The following is a 16,677-nucleotide window of genomic DNA, read 5'->3' as shown; positions in this document are numbered from 1 at the left end:
ATATAACCTGGTTAAATCTGAACTTTTGCACAAAACAAGTGATGTGGATTAAATCACATAATGCTCGTAGATTTCTAAAAATTAGATGTCTACCATAAATATGACCCAATCAAGCCTTTGGATATCCTTCTTAATGATGGTACAATCCAATCTACAATTAGCAAAAGGTTCTATTATATGAACTTCCATGGTTTCTTCCCTTGCGGCGAATCCATGGCCACTGACTTCAATTCAGTCCAGTCCTTTAAGGACCTTTTAAAGAAAAAAACCAGATCGCAAAGTTACAGCTGAGCCTGTAGCCCAAATTAAGTCTTCCAAAAAACATCTGGTCAAATGTTCACACCCACATCCGTACACACATTCACAAGGACAATGCCCTGCGAGCCATCTTCACTGAACGCATCTTGCCGTCCCAGCACTGTGCTTCATGCAGCCACTCAACTGGTAACCAAGATAAAGCCATGCACATCTCATCACTATTAAAGTAACTGCACTGACTCCCTTTTCAAGTATTACAAAAATATCTCATGTCTAGAGGAAAGTAGCCTCTTTCTAGCTTGGTTATCCCCACTTTTTTCTTTGTCAGTGTGTTTGACTGTGTTCACTGGGATCTTGCTAACCAGGACCCCAGTGATTATGCTCTCTACTTTTAAACTTGGTTGCGAGAACCTTTTTTCACCCTATATTTGGCATACTGGTGCACCCATGTAAGCCCCTAGTATACGGTACCAAGGTACCCAGGGCGTTGGGGTACCAAGGGATCCCTATGGGCTGCAGCAGTTATTCTGCCACCCATAAGGAGCCAATGCAAAGGGTTCTGCAGGCCTGCCATTTCAGTCTGCTTGAACTGGGTGCATGCACCCGGTTTCACTACAGGTCACTGCAACAGGTCACCCCTATGGTAGGCCCTCTCAGCCCAGAGGGCAGGGTGCAGGTACCTGTGTGAGAGGACACCAGTGCATGGGTAGATGTGCCCCCACAATATCCAGGCCCATTTCCCTGGACTTTGTGAGTGCGGGGATGCCATTTTGTGTGTGTACTTGACATATATCATTACCTATGCCCAGCTACATAATGGTAACTTCAAACCTGGGCATGTTTGGTATCAAACATGTTGGAATCATACCCCCATACAAAGTATTGGAAGTATGAGTCCATCCACTTTGTGGGCTCCTTAGATGACACCCCCAGCATAGCTACCACCAGTCTTACAGGGTTTTCCAGGCAGCCCAAACTGCTGCCACCCCTCAGACAGGTTTCTGCTCTCCTGCTGCTTGATCTGATCAAGCCCAGGAAGGCAGAACCAAGGATTTCCTTTGGGAGAGGGAGGTAACACCCTCTCCCTTTGTAAATAGGTGTAACTGGCTTGGGAGGGGTAGCCTCCCCAAGCCACTGGTATGCTTTGAAGGGCACATTTGGTGCCATCCATGCATAAACCAGTCCACACCGGTTCAGGGACCCCTCAGTCCTTGCTCTGGCGCGAAACTGGACAATGAAAAGGGGAGTGACCACTCCCCTGTCCATCACCACCACACGGGTAGTACTCAGAGCTCCTCCAGAGGGTCCTTGGGTGCTGCCATCTTGTTTCCAAGGTCGGCAGGGAACTTGGGGGAGCATCTGAGTGGCCAGGTACTTACCTGGTTAGGTGACCAATCCCTCTTTCAGGGCTATTTAGGGTCTCTCTGTTGGGTGGGTCCTCAGATTAAGCTTGCAAAACTCCAGCAGGATTCCTCTGCAACCTCCACTTCAACTTCTGGCCACTGTGACTGGACCCTCCAGGAACTGACAACACAGCAATCAAAGAAGACTCTTCTGCAACTTTGTTTTCACGGCTCCTGCCAGCTTTGCAACATTTCCCCGGCCGTGCATCCTCAGAAGACGGCAACTCTTCAGACTACACAAGAAGAAGGAATCTCCCTTGGAGTGAAGGAGTCACCCCAAGCACCTGCAGCCACCTGCTGCAACAACGACCGGCTGCGTGGATCTCCTCTTATCCTGAGCTGCGTGGATCCTGCATCACGGGTGGTGATCTGGAGTAGTCCTCTTGTTCCTCCCTGCCAGCTGTTCAGCTTTGGTGGAGGTAAGCCCTTGCTTTCCCCACAAAGGACAGTAACCCTGTGCACCATGTCTTGCAGCTTCCAAGGCTTGTTTGCATATCCTCCAAGGGATCGTCACGCAACTTGCAGCTCCAGTCCCCAGCAATCCTTCCTGCGACATCCTCACAACCATCTGTGAGGTTGTCATGCAGCCAAGGATACTTTTCTGTAGTGCTGCGTGGGCCACTTCTGTGACTTCTGTGCCCCCATACTGTGGGACTCCTGTGAGTGCTGCCTCTGCTCCCTGCGATGCTGAGGGTCCCCCTGTGACTAACCCTCCAGGGTTGAGTACTACTGGGCCTTGCTGGTCCCCAGCAGCACCACTTTTCCACTAACTGCAAATTTGCCTTTGCCAATGCTTGTTAGTGGAATTCCTGCACAGACACCAATCTGCAATCTTCACTCCAGCATGGGACATCATCTGCATCCATAAGGAACTCTTCTCCGGCTCCAGGGCTGCAGTGCTGACCTGTTCTTCATCACCATTGACCAACTCCTGCAAGAACGGCTCGGTGGGTAGTAGCTCCTACTCCTCCTGGACTCCACTGTGACTCTTGGACTTGGTCCCCCTCTCTTCACAGGTCTTCTTTCTTTGGAAATCCACTGCTGGTTTCTTGCAGTCTTGTCTGTGCGTCTTTTCTACTTTATCCTCCTTTTGGGTGGTTTGGGGGAAATTCCAGTGATTTACTCCTGCTTTCCTGAACACTTGGGGATACTTTGTTACTTACCTCTGTGGTTTTTTAGTACTCCTAGCTCCCCCTACACACTGCACTTACCTAAGTGGGGGTACCAAGTTTGCAGCCCATTTTGTTAGTATATGGTTTGTGCTCCCCCTATGGTCACTGTAGGAAGTTGTCTCTGTATGGAAAATGTCACTTACCCAGTGTACATCTGTTTGTGGCATGAGTCGCTGCAGATTCACATGCTGTGCACAGTCCGCCGTCTGGTGTTGGGCTCGGAGTGTTACAAGTTGTTTTTCTTCGAAGAAGTCTTTTCGAGTCACGAGACCGAGGGACTCCTCCCCTTTCGGTTCCATTGCGCATGGGCGTCGACTACATCTTAGATTGTTTTCCCCGCAGAGGGTGAGGTTGGAGTTGTGTATGTTAGTCATAGTGCCCATGCAATGGAATGAATACGTATGTACATAATAAAGGTTAAAGTAATATATTTACAAATGTACAATTGTTTAAGATCTACTTCTAAACGGCTACAGGCTCCCGGGGAGGCGGGTGGGCGCATGTGAATCTGCAGCGACTCATGCCACAAACAGATGTACACTGGGTAAGTGACATTTTCCGTTCGATGGCATGTGTAGCTGCAGATACACATGCTGTGCATAGACTAGTAAGCAGTTATCTCCCCAAAAGCGGTGGTTCAGCATGTAGGAGTTGAAGTAGTTTGAAATAATGTTCTTAATACAGCCTGACCTACTGTGGCTTGTTGTGCAGCTAACACATCTACACAGTAGTGCTTGGTAAATGTATGAGGCGTAGACCATGTTGCTGCCTTACATATTTCGTTCATTGGAATATTTCCTAGAAAGGCCATGGTAGCCCCTTTCTTTCTGGTTGAGTGTGCCTTTGGTGTAATAGGCAGCTCTCTCTTTGCTTTAAGATAGCAGGCTTGAATACACTTAACTATCCACCTGGCAATGCCTTGTTTTGAAATTGGATTTCCTGTATGAGGTTTTTGAAAGGCAATAAATAGTTGTTTTGTCTTCCTAATTTGTTTTGTTCTGTCAATGTAGTACATTAGTGCTCTCTTGATGTCTAATGTATGTAGTGCTCTTTCAGCTACCGAATCTGGCTGTGGGAAGAACACTGGTAATTCTACTGTTTGATTTAAGTGGAACGGTGAGATAACCTTTGGTAAGAATTTTGGATTTGTTCTTAGAACTACCTTATTCTTGTGTATTTGAATAAATGGTTCTTGAATGGTAAATGCCTGAATCTCACTCACTCTTCTTAGAGATGTGATGGCAATGAGAAATGCAACTTTCCACGTTAAGTATTGCATTTCACAAGAATGCATGGGTTCGAAAGGTGGACTCATGAGCCTTGTTAAGACAATGTTGAGGTTCCATGAAGGAACAGGTGGTGTCCTTGGGGGTATAATTCTCTTTAGGCCTTCCATAAAAGCTTTAATGACAGGTATTCTAAATAGGGAAGTGGAATGAGTAATCTGCAGGTAAGCAGATATTGCGGTGAGATGTATCTTTATGAAAGAGAAAGCTAGATTTGATTTTTGCAAATGTAGTAAATATCCTACTACATCTTTTGGAGATGCGTGCAATGGTTGGATTTGATTATTATGGCAGTAACAAACAAATCTTTTCCATTTATTTGCATAGCAGTGTCTAGTGGAACGTTTTCTAGCTTGTTTTATGACCTCTATACACTCTTGTGTGAGGTCTAAGTGTCCAAATTCTAGGATTTCAGGAGCCAAATTGCTAGATTCAGCGATGCTGGGTTTGGATGCCTGATCTGTTGTTTGTGTTGTGTTAACAGATCTGGTCTGTTGGGTAGCTTGACATGAGGTACTACTGACAGGTCTAGTAGTGTTGTATACCAAGGTTGTCTTGCCCATGTTGGTGCTATTAGTATGAGTTTGAGTTTGTTTTGACTCAATCTGTTTACTAGATATGGAAGGAGAGGGAGAGGGGGAAAAGCGTATGCAAATATCCCTGACCAATTCATCCATAGAGCATTGCCTTGGGATTGATGGTGTGGGAACCTGGATGCGAAGTTTTGGCATTTTGCGTTTTCTTTTGTTGCAAATAGATCTATTTGAGGTGTTCCCCAAATTTGAAAGTAAGTGTTCAGTATTTGGGGGTGAATTTCCCATTCGTGGACTTGTTGGTGATCCCGAGAGAGATTGTCTGCTAGCTGGTTCTGGATCCCTGGAATAAATTGTGCAATTAGGCGAATGTGGTTGTGAATTGCCCAATGCCATATTTTTTGTGTTAGGAGACACAACTGTGTCGAGTGTGTCCCCCCCTGTTTGTTTAAATAATACATTGTTGTCATGTTGTCTGTTTTGACAAGGATGTATTTGTGGGTTATCATGGGTTGAAATGCTTTCAACGCTAGAAATACTGCTAACAGTTCTAAGTGATTTATGTGAAACTTCTTTTGATGCATGTCCCATTGTCCTTGGATGCTGTGTTGATTGAGGTGTGCTCCCCACCCTGTCATGGAAGCATCCGTTGTTATGACGTATTGTGGCACTGGGTCTTGGAAAGGCCGCCCTTTGTTTAAATTTGTACTGTTCCACCATAGAAGCGAGATGTATGTTTGGTGGTCTATCAACACCAGATCTAGAAGTTGACCCTGTGCATGTGACCATTGTGATGCTAGGCATTGTTGTAAGGGCCGCATGTGCAATCTTGCGATTGGGACAATGGCTATGCATGAAGACATCATGCCTAGGAGTTTTAATACCATTTTTGCTTGTATCTTTTGTGTTGGATACATGGCCTGTATCACCTTGTGAAATGTTTGAACCCTTTGTGGACTTGGAGTGGCTATCCCTTCTGTTGTGTTGATTGTCGCTCCTAAGTATTGCTGTGTTTGACACGGCAAAAGGTGTGACTTTGCATAGTTGATGGGGAAACCCAGCTTGTGAAGGGTCTGTATGACATACTTTGTGTGACGTGAACACCTTGTTAGCGTGTTGGTTTTGATTAACCAGTCGTCTAAGTAAGGGAACACGTGTATTTGCTGCCTTCTGATATGTGCAGCTACTACTGCCAGGCATTTTGTAAAGACTCTTGGCGCAGTTGTTATTCCGAATGGCAACACTTTGAATTGGTAATGTATTCCTTTGAATACAAACCTTAGGTATTTCCTGTGGGAAGGATGTATCGGTATGTGGAAATACGCATCCTTTAGGTCTAATGTTGTCATGTAGTCTTGCTGTTTGAGCAGTGGGATAACGTCTTGTAATGTGACCATGTGAAAGTGGTCTGATTTGATGTAGGTATTTAGTGTTCTGAGATCTAGTATTGGTCTCAGAGTTTTGTCCTTCTTTGGTATTAGAAAATACAGTGAGTAAACTCCTGTGTTTTTCTGTAGGCTTGGTACTAATTCTATTGCATCCTTTTGTAGTAAAGCTTGAACTTCTAGTCCTAGAAGATCTATATGCGGTTTTGACATATTGTGTGTTTTCGGTGGGACGTTTGGAGGGAATTTGTGAAATTCTATGCAATAGCCATGTTGGATAATTGCTAAGACCCAAGTGTCTGTTGTTATTTCTTCCTAAGATTCGTAGAATTGGCTTAGTCTTCCCCCCACTGGTGTTGTGTGGTGGGGTTGTGTGACTTGTGAGTCACTGTTTATTTTGAGGGGTTTTGGGACCCTGAAATTTTCCCCGACTTCTTGGGAATTGGCCTCCTCTATATTGTCCCCGAAAACCTCCCCTTTGATATTGACCCTGGTAGGTAGGTGGTCTTGTCTGTGAAGTGTTGGTTTCTGTGGGTTGACCCCGAAACCCTCCCCTAAAAGGTGTCTTCCGAAATGTGCCTCTGCTCTGCGGGGAGTAGAGTGCGCCCATGGCTTTGGCTGTATCGGTGTCCTTTTTTAGTTTTTCAATGGCAGTGTCTACCTCCGGCCCAAACAATTGCTGTTCATTAAACGGCATATTGAGCACAGCCTGTTGGATTTCGGGTTTGAACCCAGAAGTGCGCAGCCAAGCGTGCCTCCATATTGTAACTGCAGTGTTTATTGTCCTTGCAGCTGTATCAGCTGCATCCATGGAAGACCGTATCTGATTGTTCGAGATACTTTGTCCCTCTTCCACCACTTGTTGCGCTCTTTTTTGGAACTCCTTGGGAAGGTGTTCGATGAGATGTTGCATTTCATCCCAATGAGCCCTGTCGTATCTTGCCAAGAGTGCTTGCGAGTTGGCGATACGCCACTTATTTGCTGCTTGTGCTGCAACTCTTTTTCCCGCTGCATCAAATTTGCGGCTCTCCTTGTCTGGAGGTGGTGCGTCACCTGATGTCTGTGAGTTGGCTCTTTTACGAGCTGCCCCCACAACTACGGAGTCCGGTGTTAGTTGTGTCGTAATAAATATTGGGTCTGTGGGAGGTGCCTTATATTTTTTCTCCACCCTTGGAGTTATGGCTCTGCCTTTAACTGGCTCCTGAAATATTTGTTTTGAGTGCCTTAGCATTCCTGGGAGCATGGGAAGGCTTTGATACTGGCTATGGGTGGAGGACAGGGTGTTAAAGAGAAAGTCATCCTCAATAGGTTCCGAATGTAGTGAGACATTGTGGAATTCGGCTGCCCTTGCGACCACCTGTGCATATGATGTACTGTCCTCAGGTGGTGACGGTTTAGTTGGATATGAGTCTGGACTATTGTCAGACACTGGGGCGTCGTAGAGGTCCCATGCATTGGGATCATCCTGGCTCATTGTGGTATGAGCTGGTGAGTGCGTTAGTGGTGGAGTTTGCGCCGGTGATGCATATGTTGATTGTGGTGGAGAAGGTGGTGGTGTTACTTTCTTTACCACCTTTGCTTGTGGTTGCTTGTCCCCTTGTTGGAAAACAAGTTTCCTTTTCATCCTGATTGGGGGAAGAGTGGTTATCTTCCCTGTGTTTTCCTGGATGTGAAGCCTCCTTTGAGTGTAGTCAGTTTCTACAGTTTGAAGCTCTTCACCAAATCTATGCAATTGGGTGTTTAGTCCTTGTTCCTCTGTATAGGAACTAATTTTCGGTTCCGAGGCTTTTTTCGGTACCGAAACCCTTTCGGTAGGCTTTTTAGGCTCCGAAGAAGATTTCTTTGATTTCGGCGTGGTATCTCGGTGCCGAACATCTTCGGTGCCGCTGTCTCTGCGCCGAATTGTCTTGGAGCCGGTGTCTCGGCTCCGAGGTTGCTGTGTGGCGGTATCACGACCGGAGTCGGATGACTTCGACACCAGCATGCCCTTTTTCGGTGCCTTGGCTCGGTCACCTAGTTTTTGGGTTAAGCCATGGCCTGTTGGCAGTGGCGTCCCCTGGGCTTTTGTGGACTTTTCGTGAGTCCTAATTTTCGACGTCTTACTCACGGTTGTTATGTCTTCGGCGTCGGATTCCCCCGAATCCGACTCTTGGACGGAGAACGCTTCCTCTTCGTCCTCGAACCGATGTTGTCCTGTCGGTGTGGACGCCATTTGCAATCTTCTGGCTCTTCGGTCTCTGAGCGTCTTCCTCGACCGAAACGCTCGACAGGCTTCACACGTATCCTCCTTGTGCTCCGGGGACAGGCACAAGTTACAGACCAGATGCTGATCCGTATACGGATATTTGTGATGGCATTTAGGACAGAAGCGGAACGGGGTCCGTTCCATCAGTCTTGAAGTTGCACGCGGTCGGGCCGACCAGGCCCCGACGGGGGGATCGAAATTACCCCGAAGGGCCACCGGAGCTCTTCAAGATTCGGTGTCGATTTGTTCTAACTAACCCGATACCGAACGAAACAATACAGACGATTTTTTCCGAGATTCTAACTAACTTTCCGACCCGAAACACGGAGCGAAAAGGAACACGTCCGAACCCGATGGCGGAAAAAAAACAATCTAAGATGGAGTCGACGCCCATGCGCAATGGAACCGAAAGGGGAGGAGTCCCTCGGTCTCGTGACTCGAAAAGACTTCTTCGAAGAAAAACAACTTGTAACACTCTGAGCCCAACACCAGACGGCGGACTGTGCACAGCATGTGTATCTGTGCACACTATTTCTTACTTTGAAATAGTATGTTCGATGGCATGTGTAGCTGCAGAGTCGAAGGGTTCCCCTTCGAGGTAAGATAGTGGCAAAATTAGATAATTCTAACGTTCTATTTTGTGGTAGTGTGGTCGAGCAGTAGGCTTATCAGAGGGTAGTGTTAAGCATTTGTTGTACACACACAGGCAATAAATGAGGAACACACACTCAAAGGCTTACTCCAGGCCAATAGGTTTTTATTTAGAAAAATATATTTTCTTAGTTTATTTTAAGAACCACAGGTTTAAGATTTGCAGTAAACACTTTAAATGCAAGGAACTTCACTTAGATACTTTAGGAACTTTTAATAAAAGCAATGTCATTTATTTCTAAAAACAGCAATAAGCTATTTTCAAAGTGGACACAGTGCAAAAATCAACAGTTCCTGGGGGAGGTAAGTAAAGGTTAGATTAGGAGGTAAGTAAAACACTTACAAGTCTCAGTCCTGGGTCATTGGCAGCCCACCGTTGGGGGTTCAAGGTAACCCAAAAGTTACCACACCAGCAGCTCAGGGCCGGTCAGGTGCAGAGGTCAAAGAGGTGCCCAAAACACACAGGCGCCTATGGAGAACAGGGGTGCTCTGGTTCCAGACTGCCAACAGGTAAGTACCTGCGTCCTCGGGGGGCAGACCAGGGGGTTTTGTAGAGCACTAAAGGGGGGGGGGGGAAGGTAGACAAGTGGGCACACAAAACACACCCTCAGCGGCACAGGGGCGGCTGGGTGCAGTGTGCAAAGGAGGCATCGGGTTTAGTATTGATTTCAGTGGAGGGACCCGGGGGTCACTCTTGCGGTCTAGGCAGGCACAGGGGGGCTTCTCGGGACAGTCACCACCTGGGCTAGGCAGAGGGTCGCCTGGGGGTCACTCCTGTGCTGAGGTTCGCTTCCTTCAGGTCCTGGGGGCTGCGGGTGCAGTACTGGTTCCAGGCGTCGGGTCTCTTGTTACAGGCAGTCGTGGTCAGGGGGAGCCTCCGGATTCTCTCTGCAGACGTCGTTGTAGGGTCTCAGGGGGGTCGTCTCTGGCTACTCATGGGCTCGCAGTCGCCAGGTAGTCCTCCCTGTGGTGTTTGTTCTCTGAATCTCGAGCCGGGGGCGTTGAGTGCAGTGTGAAGTCTCACGCTTCCTGCGGGAAATGTGCAGTCTTTGGAAGTTGCTTCTTTGTTGCAAAGAAGTAGCTGGTTTTGAGCAGGGCCACTGCTCACAGGAGTTTCTTGGTCCTTTAGTCCAGGGCAGTCCTCTGAGGCTTCAGAGGTCGCTGGTCTCTGTCGGATGCGTCGATTGTTGGTTTTCGAGTTGGAGACAGGCCGATAGGGCTGGGACCAAAGCAGTTGTCGTCTTCTTCCTTCTCTGCAGGCTTGTAGGTAAGCAGTCGTCCTGGTTTCTTCAGGTTGCAGGAATCTAGTTTCCTAGGTTCTGGGGTGCCACTAAATACTGAATTTAGGGGTGTGTTTAGGTCTGGGAGGGCAGAAGCCAATGGCTACTATCCTTGAGGGTGGCTACATCCTCTTTGTGCCTCCTCCCTGTGGGGAGGGGGGGCACATCTCTAATCCTATTGGGGGAATCCTCCAAACTCAAGATGGAGGATTTCTAAAGGCAGGGGTCATCTCAGCTCAGGACACCTTAGGGGCTGTCCTGACTGGTGGGTGACTCCTCCTTGTTTTTCTCATTATCTCCTCCAGCGTTGCTGCCAAAAGTGGGGGCAGTGACTGGAGGGGCAGGCATCTCCACTAGCTGAGATGCCCTAGGGCGCAGTAACAAAAGGAGTGGGCCTTTGAGGCTCACCGCCAGGTGTTACAGTTCCTGCAGGGGGAGGTAAGAAGCACCTCCACCCAGTGCAGGCTTTGTTCCTGGCCACAGAGTGACAAAGGCACTCTCCCAAGTGGCCAGCAACATGTATGGTGTGTGGCAGGCTGGCAGAAACTGGTCAGCCTACACTAGAAGTCTGGTTGGTATTCAGGGGGCATCTTTCTGGATGTATGTTACAATAAATTGCACACTGGCATCAGTGTGCATTTATTGTGCTGAGAAGTTTGATACCAAACTTCCTAGATTTCAGTGTAGCCATTATGGAACTGTGGAGTTTGTGTTTGACAAACTCCCAGAACATATACTCTTATGACTACCCTGCACTTACAATGTCTAAGGTTTTGCTTAGACACTGTAGGGGCATAGTGCTCTTGCACATATGACCTAACCTGTGGTATAGTGCACCCTGCCTTAGGGCTGTAAGGCCTGCTAGAAGGGTGACTTACCTATGCCACAGGCAGTGTGCAGTTGGCATGGCACTCTGAGGGGAGTGCCATCTCGACTTAGTCTTTTCTCCCCACCAGCACACGCAAGCTGTGAGGCAGTGTGTATGTGCTGAGTGAGGGGCCCCAGGGTGGCTTAAGACATGCTGCAACCTTTAGGGACCTTCCCTGACATCAGGGCCCTTGGTACCAGGGGTACCAGTTACAAGTGACTTATCTAGGTGCCAGGGCTGTGCCAATTGTGGAAGCAAAGGTACAATTTAGGGAAAGAACACTGGTACTGGGGCCTGGTTAGCAGGGTCCCAGCACACTTTCAATCATAACTTAGCATCAGCAAAGGCAAAAAGTTAGGCATTTCCTTACAGTGACTATTGGGTATTGCTAGCTGCACTGTTTTCTAAACTTTTCTATGTATATATTTAGTGTTTTACTTACCTCCTATTGGAGGGTTGCTCTTCTAGTAATTTGTGGTATTGTGTTCCAAAAATAAAGCCCCTTTATTTTTGTACAACTGAGTGTTCTCTTTCATGTGTTTAAGTGCTGTGTGACTACAGTGGTTTTGCATGAGCTTTGCATGTCTCCTAGATAAGCCTTGGCTGCTCATCCACATCTACCCCTAGAGAGCCTGGCTTCTAGACACTGTCTACACTTCGCTAACAGGGAATAACTGGACCTGGTATAAGGTGTAAGTACCTTGGGTATCCACCACACACCAGACCAGCTTCCTACAATGCCAAGGAGTAAAAGAGCCCAATCATTTTCAGACTAAATATTCCAACGTGTACTTCTTAGTCATGAGAGAACCTTATGACTAAGATCGCATTATCTTTTACTCTGTTATACACGTTAGGTATTATAAAATGTTGGGCCATTGTAATATTTAGAAAGGGATTACAAATAAAACACAAGTCTCATTACAGGTATTTAGTAATTACAAGGGGTATGGAAGCGGCATTAATATGCAGTAAACACTGCACTCTGGTGAACATGAAGGTAAAATCACAAAAACGTGCAGTATGGCAGCAATGTATACAAAAAAACTTTAAAATAACCACATTTAGTCCTATTTAATCACTCATCACTGCTTTCCAGAGGACTATACTAAAATGTGATACTAATCCTGCACTTCATTACTTTTCAGTTGATTATCGGCAAGTTACTGTCAACATGGCAACTGTTAATGCCAGTCACACAACCAAATCGGACTGCCACTATACAGAATCACTTCTGATGATCTTTATTGCTGTAATTCAAATGGGCATCCTACAAGGATGTAAATCACGGTGCAGCTTTCACTATAACTTGATCAAGCTGCGACTATCAAAGATGAGGATTATATTTCGAGATGCATGTCAAGGTTTTAGCCTACAGTACGTATTGCTGGTGGGTAATAGCATACTCTGAGATTCACAACTGGAATAGACTAGCATTATTTGCTGTCCTGAAGACCTCTAAAAATTAATTGTTTAGACCATGTCACCTGTAGCATTTTAACAAGAAGTGACTGGTGGGCATTCAACTACAAATTGTGAAGAAAAGGCTTGGAGTCTTTCAAAGTACAGTCTAGTCCTATTTGAAGAAGTTGAGCGTGAACAGGTGCCTTCAGGAGGCTACATAAGGAGGTTGCTTAAGCAACATTCCTTAGGCAGTGGTGCAATGCTGTTAGGTGAGCCTTCTATTTAATAAGCAGCAGTATTCAGGGTCGGTTACTATGTACAAAATTCTTGATTCCTCTTTATTCTGCGATAAATTGTTAATTTGTAAATGAAAATGTGCATGTTGTACTCACAGCTGCTTTAAATGAACTCTAGTAAAAATTGAAAAGTATATATACAGATTTTTGTGCTGTGTAAAGGTGTCACAATGTAAGTATATAGTGGAAAAGTATTACAATAATAAAGCCTTCAATTTATGCAAAGATAAAGGAAGATCCCTCTGATTACAGTATGTGAAGAGACAGCTCTTTGGATTAACTTGACTAGGTCCTCTCATAGAAAATCCACTTTAAGCTATAATGTGTGATCTAGAAGGCGTTCCACATGGAAACATCCTGCCTACATCACGAATATCTCCAAAGGTATCTGAATGGCCTGCAATTCCGACTAGGGTTGAGAACATTTTGAAAATGTCAAAAAAATCTAAGATGCAAAAGTCACACTTATTCCCCCATAAAATAATTAATCCATCTCATCCTATCTGGTCTACTATTTCACTTTAAAATAACATTAGCCCTAATTTGCTGTGTTACCGGGCCCTCCTGCCTCTGCAACCCGACATGTGAGTCACAGGTCTGTTCCCTTCAGTGCCACCCAGCCACTATGTCTAGGACTGTGTTCTATAAATACCCACAACAAAATAAATGCAAACACTTTCCACCAGTAGAACTATCACAATGACCAGCCAAGCAGACTAAAAGAATCATAGAGGGGATGCATTACGTCAATCATTCTTTACAGTACTGACCAAGCAAAAGCAGTATTACGAACACAAAGATAAAGAACAACACTCCTCCACAGTATATGACAAAATTAAGTGTATGCATGTCAGCAAAGTGGCTTTACAATAACTGGCAAGTACTCCACTAGGAGATCTAAATTTCTTTAAAATGACAGGCTAAGCCAAATGAACCCTGAACATTCAATCAGATGCAACCTTAACAAGGACTATTGAGAAGCAACGCTAAGCATTCCACCAGGAGGACTAACATTATAGACCGTGCCAAAACACTTCTCTGAACAACCCGACGTTTATATTACATCAACAAGTCCAAGTGTTCTCAGTGGATCTTTTATTCATAGAGTGATGAAGTTGTAGGTGTACACACCACATACGACGAAACACGTGGTGCATACGCTGTTGTACTGCTGTATCCAAGGACACAATTGTGGTAACTGCATCAATAGAATCAAGGCGATACTGTGATTTCCAATATCAACTCTATGGATAAAAGATTAACTGAGAACACAAGGACTGATTGGTGTAATATAAACGTTGGGTTGCTCTGAAGATTGTTTTGGTATTGTGTTCAGAAGCAATTTGCTTCTTATATGAGGGTTTAAGCTGGCCACCTCACCCTCCTGAGAGCACCATATTTTAATGTACATTTGATTTAAGAAGGGTACGTAAGGGTCTGCGCGACTTTATACCTGGCCACTTTTTCTGTTACGCTTATACACAGTGACTAACCACTCTGGACATTCGAAAGCAGATCTAAGCAGTCCACCACAGGGGAAGCAAAAATGCTTAATGTCTGACCAGGGAAAAGCAGGGGCAACCCTTCTTCACATTTATTGGTAAAACAAAAGTAGGTTTTAACATTCCAGCATGAGAGTGAACCTTACTCCTTCTGTCTGATCAAGCAATCACAGATCTAGGACAGCTCTAAAGTGCCTTACAAAGTGCAGAAATGTGCTATACAATTGTTGGCAATATGGAATTTGTACAACACCGGGTGCGCCAACCCCCTTCATAATTACTGTCCAAGCAAAAGGAGGTGTAAAATATCTCATTAGGAGGGATGCTTCATGGTAATGGTAAAAGTTAAGTCTCACGGTAATGGTAAAAGTTAAGTCCAGGTGCACCTTCAAAAATACTGATCACTCCATATGATTCGCCAAGTAAAACAAGCCTACTTATGCCATCAAAAGGTGAAAGGAGATTTATGATTACTAATAGAGCAGTCTTGGGACTTACTCACCCTACTAGCAAATTATTAAGAGATGCCCTCTTTTAGTACAACTGACACGCAAAAATTAACCTAATCATACACCAGGAAAAGCCATTTATGTCCTTAATGCGCAATAACATTACTCAGAGACTATTATGCCACCACCCAATAAAAATTAACATTTTTACTCATCATTAAAAATATTCAAGTTATAGTTTCTCTTTAATGTTAATGAAGAAGGAGCTCAGTGTCTGGTAGAGACGGTAACAAAATCTTACAGAGACACGTGGATGGTAAGCATGGCGACTATTTCCTGTGTCACAGGATACTGTTTGACCCCGCCCCTACCTAAAACTCATGCAGATACATCAACCCCACCTCCACTGCACTTAGAAACTGGAGGCAGCGACACTACCATAGAAATGGTACATCACATGTGGTAGTGCAAGCTTCTTTCAAAATTAGAACACATATATTGTATGCAACAGTCGTGAAACCTCCACACAAACTGAACATGTGTAGCAAATTCACCAGGAACGTATACATTAGTTTTAACAACATCACAGTTTCTGCTGCTTCTAAGTGTGGTAAGCAACTAGGAGTTAAGAGTACCCAGATTAATGGTACTAAATTCGTCAACCATAGAAGGCTAAATCGACCCTCTCCTAAGCCTGTAATCTGCAGTTCATATCAGATTCTAGCAAAAGTGCTCAGCTCACAGAAACACCTTACTGTCATAAACCCTCCCTCGGAGCACCTGCAGTAATAATAAACATAGAAGTAGATAAGCATACAACATACAAAGTACAAAGAGCACAGCCCAGACACTGCACGGGCAACAGCAATGAATATTCCAGTCAAGAAGTGAACAGGCGCCGTTTGGGCACAAGTTTTCATTACAGAAACAGGGGGTATCAGACGTGCAAGCATCTATACTACACCGTAAAAGAACATGACTGGACATGAGTAGCCCCCTCACTCTGCGTTAAACCACCTCACTCTACAATTACCCCATGCTGCTCTTACTTCTGACACTCGTCCAACACGAAGGCCCGCGGGTGGTCGTCTCCGGACATGGTAACCACGGTGTCCCTTTCGAAGGCTCCCTGGCGGCTCTGGTCCACAGTGTGCCGCGTGATAGTAGAGGTTGTGTAGCTGGTCCAGTAGAGCGTGTCCCAGCCCCTGTGGTACGCCAACCCTTCCACTGATCCCACATCTGTTTGCAAGGAAAGAAAATCATCTAGTCACCTGGCATTATCGAGACTAACAAATATTTTTATCATTTACAGACCCAGTGATAGATGGTTCGCCTCTCAATATATAATAACTCAAGATTATCCACTGAAAATACGAACACCCTGAAGTGGATTAAAGTTGCCATTATTGTGGACTTTAACTCCCAAAAAAATTAAAATAAAAGATGCAGCAAAGATCCCAAGTACATCAAGAGGGACTTTATGTGTTTGTAAAAAAACATATGTGCCAGTGTTACATATTGGATAGGGCTTGCGCTGTTGAATTGGTACTCCTACAAAATGGTGGCTCCACACGTACCACTGATAATACTGCATGAGATGCATCATACAATGACAAACTTGTCACTTCTCTGGCCAGGATTCTCAGAAAAAAGGGACATATCTAAACCTGTTTATCTACTTAACGGTCCTTTCTATGACATCAGCTCAAAAGCCCACAATCACCCAGCAGCATGGTCAGTGTTATAGGGAAGTGACTTATTCTTGTTGAAACGTGTAACTCAAAAGGATAGTTGCTTTGCCCCGTGCCCTAATTCTGCAAGTATGCCTATTCCTGTAAGCCAGAAGGACTCTGACTGTAGGATAAAGTGTACAAGTGTGTGCTAGGCAGTGCTTTAAATGGGCAGGCACTCTCCGTACTTAGTACCGGCACTTTTTTATTTTGCG

General features: G+C 45.3%; 1 protein-coding gene across 2 annotated transcripts in view; it reads right to left on the bottom strand.

The window, feature by feature from the left end:
* The window catches only part of LRP1 (LDL receptor related protein 1), a 1,410,884-nt gene that overhangs the window by 694,994 nt on the left and 699,213 nt on the right, over positions 1–16,677 (bottom strand). For both annotated transcript variants that reach the window (XM_069230782.1, XM_069230783.1), the window contains exon 42: positions 15,782–15,971. In XM_069230782.1, coding sequence (XP_069086883.1) covers positions 15,782–15,971 — 190 coding nt within the window. The remainder of the gene's footprint in view (positions 1–15,781; positions 15,972–16,677) is intronic.

This window comes from Pleurodeles waltl, chromosome 4_2 (genome assembly GCF_031143425.1).
Source record: "Pleurodeles waltl isolate 20211129_DDA chromosome 4_2, aPleWal1.hap1.20221129, whole genome shotgun sequence".
Lineage (NCBI taxonomy): Eukaryota > Metazoa > Chordata > Amphibia > Caudata > Salamandridae > Pleurodeles > Pleurodeles waltl.
Note: the sequence above shows the minus strand (reverse complement) of the source record. Positions and strands in the feature narration are given on the sequence as shown.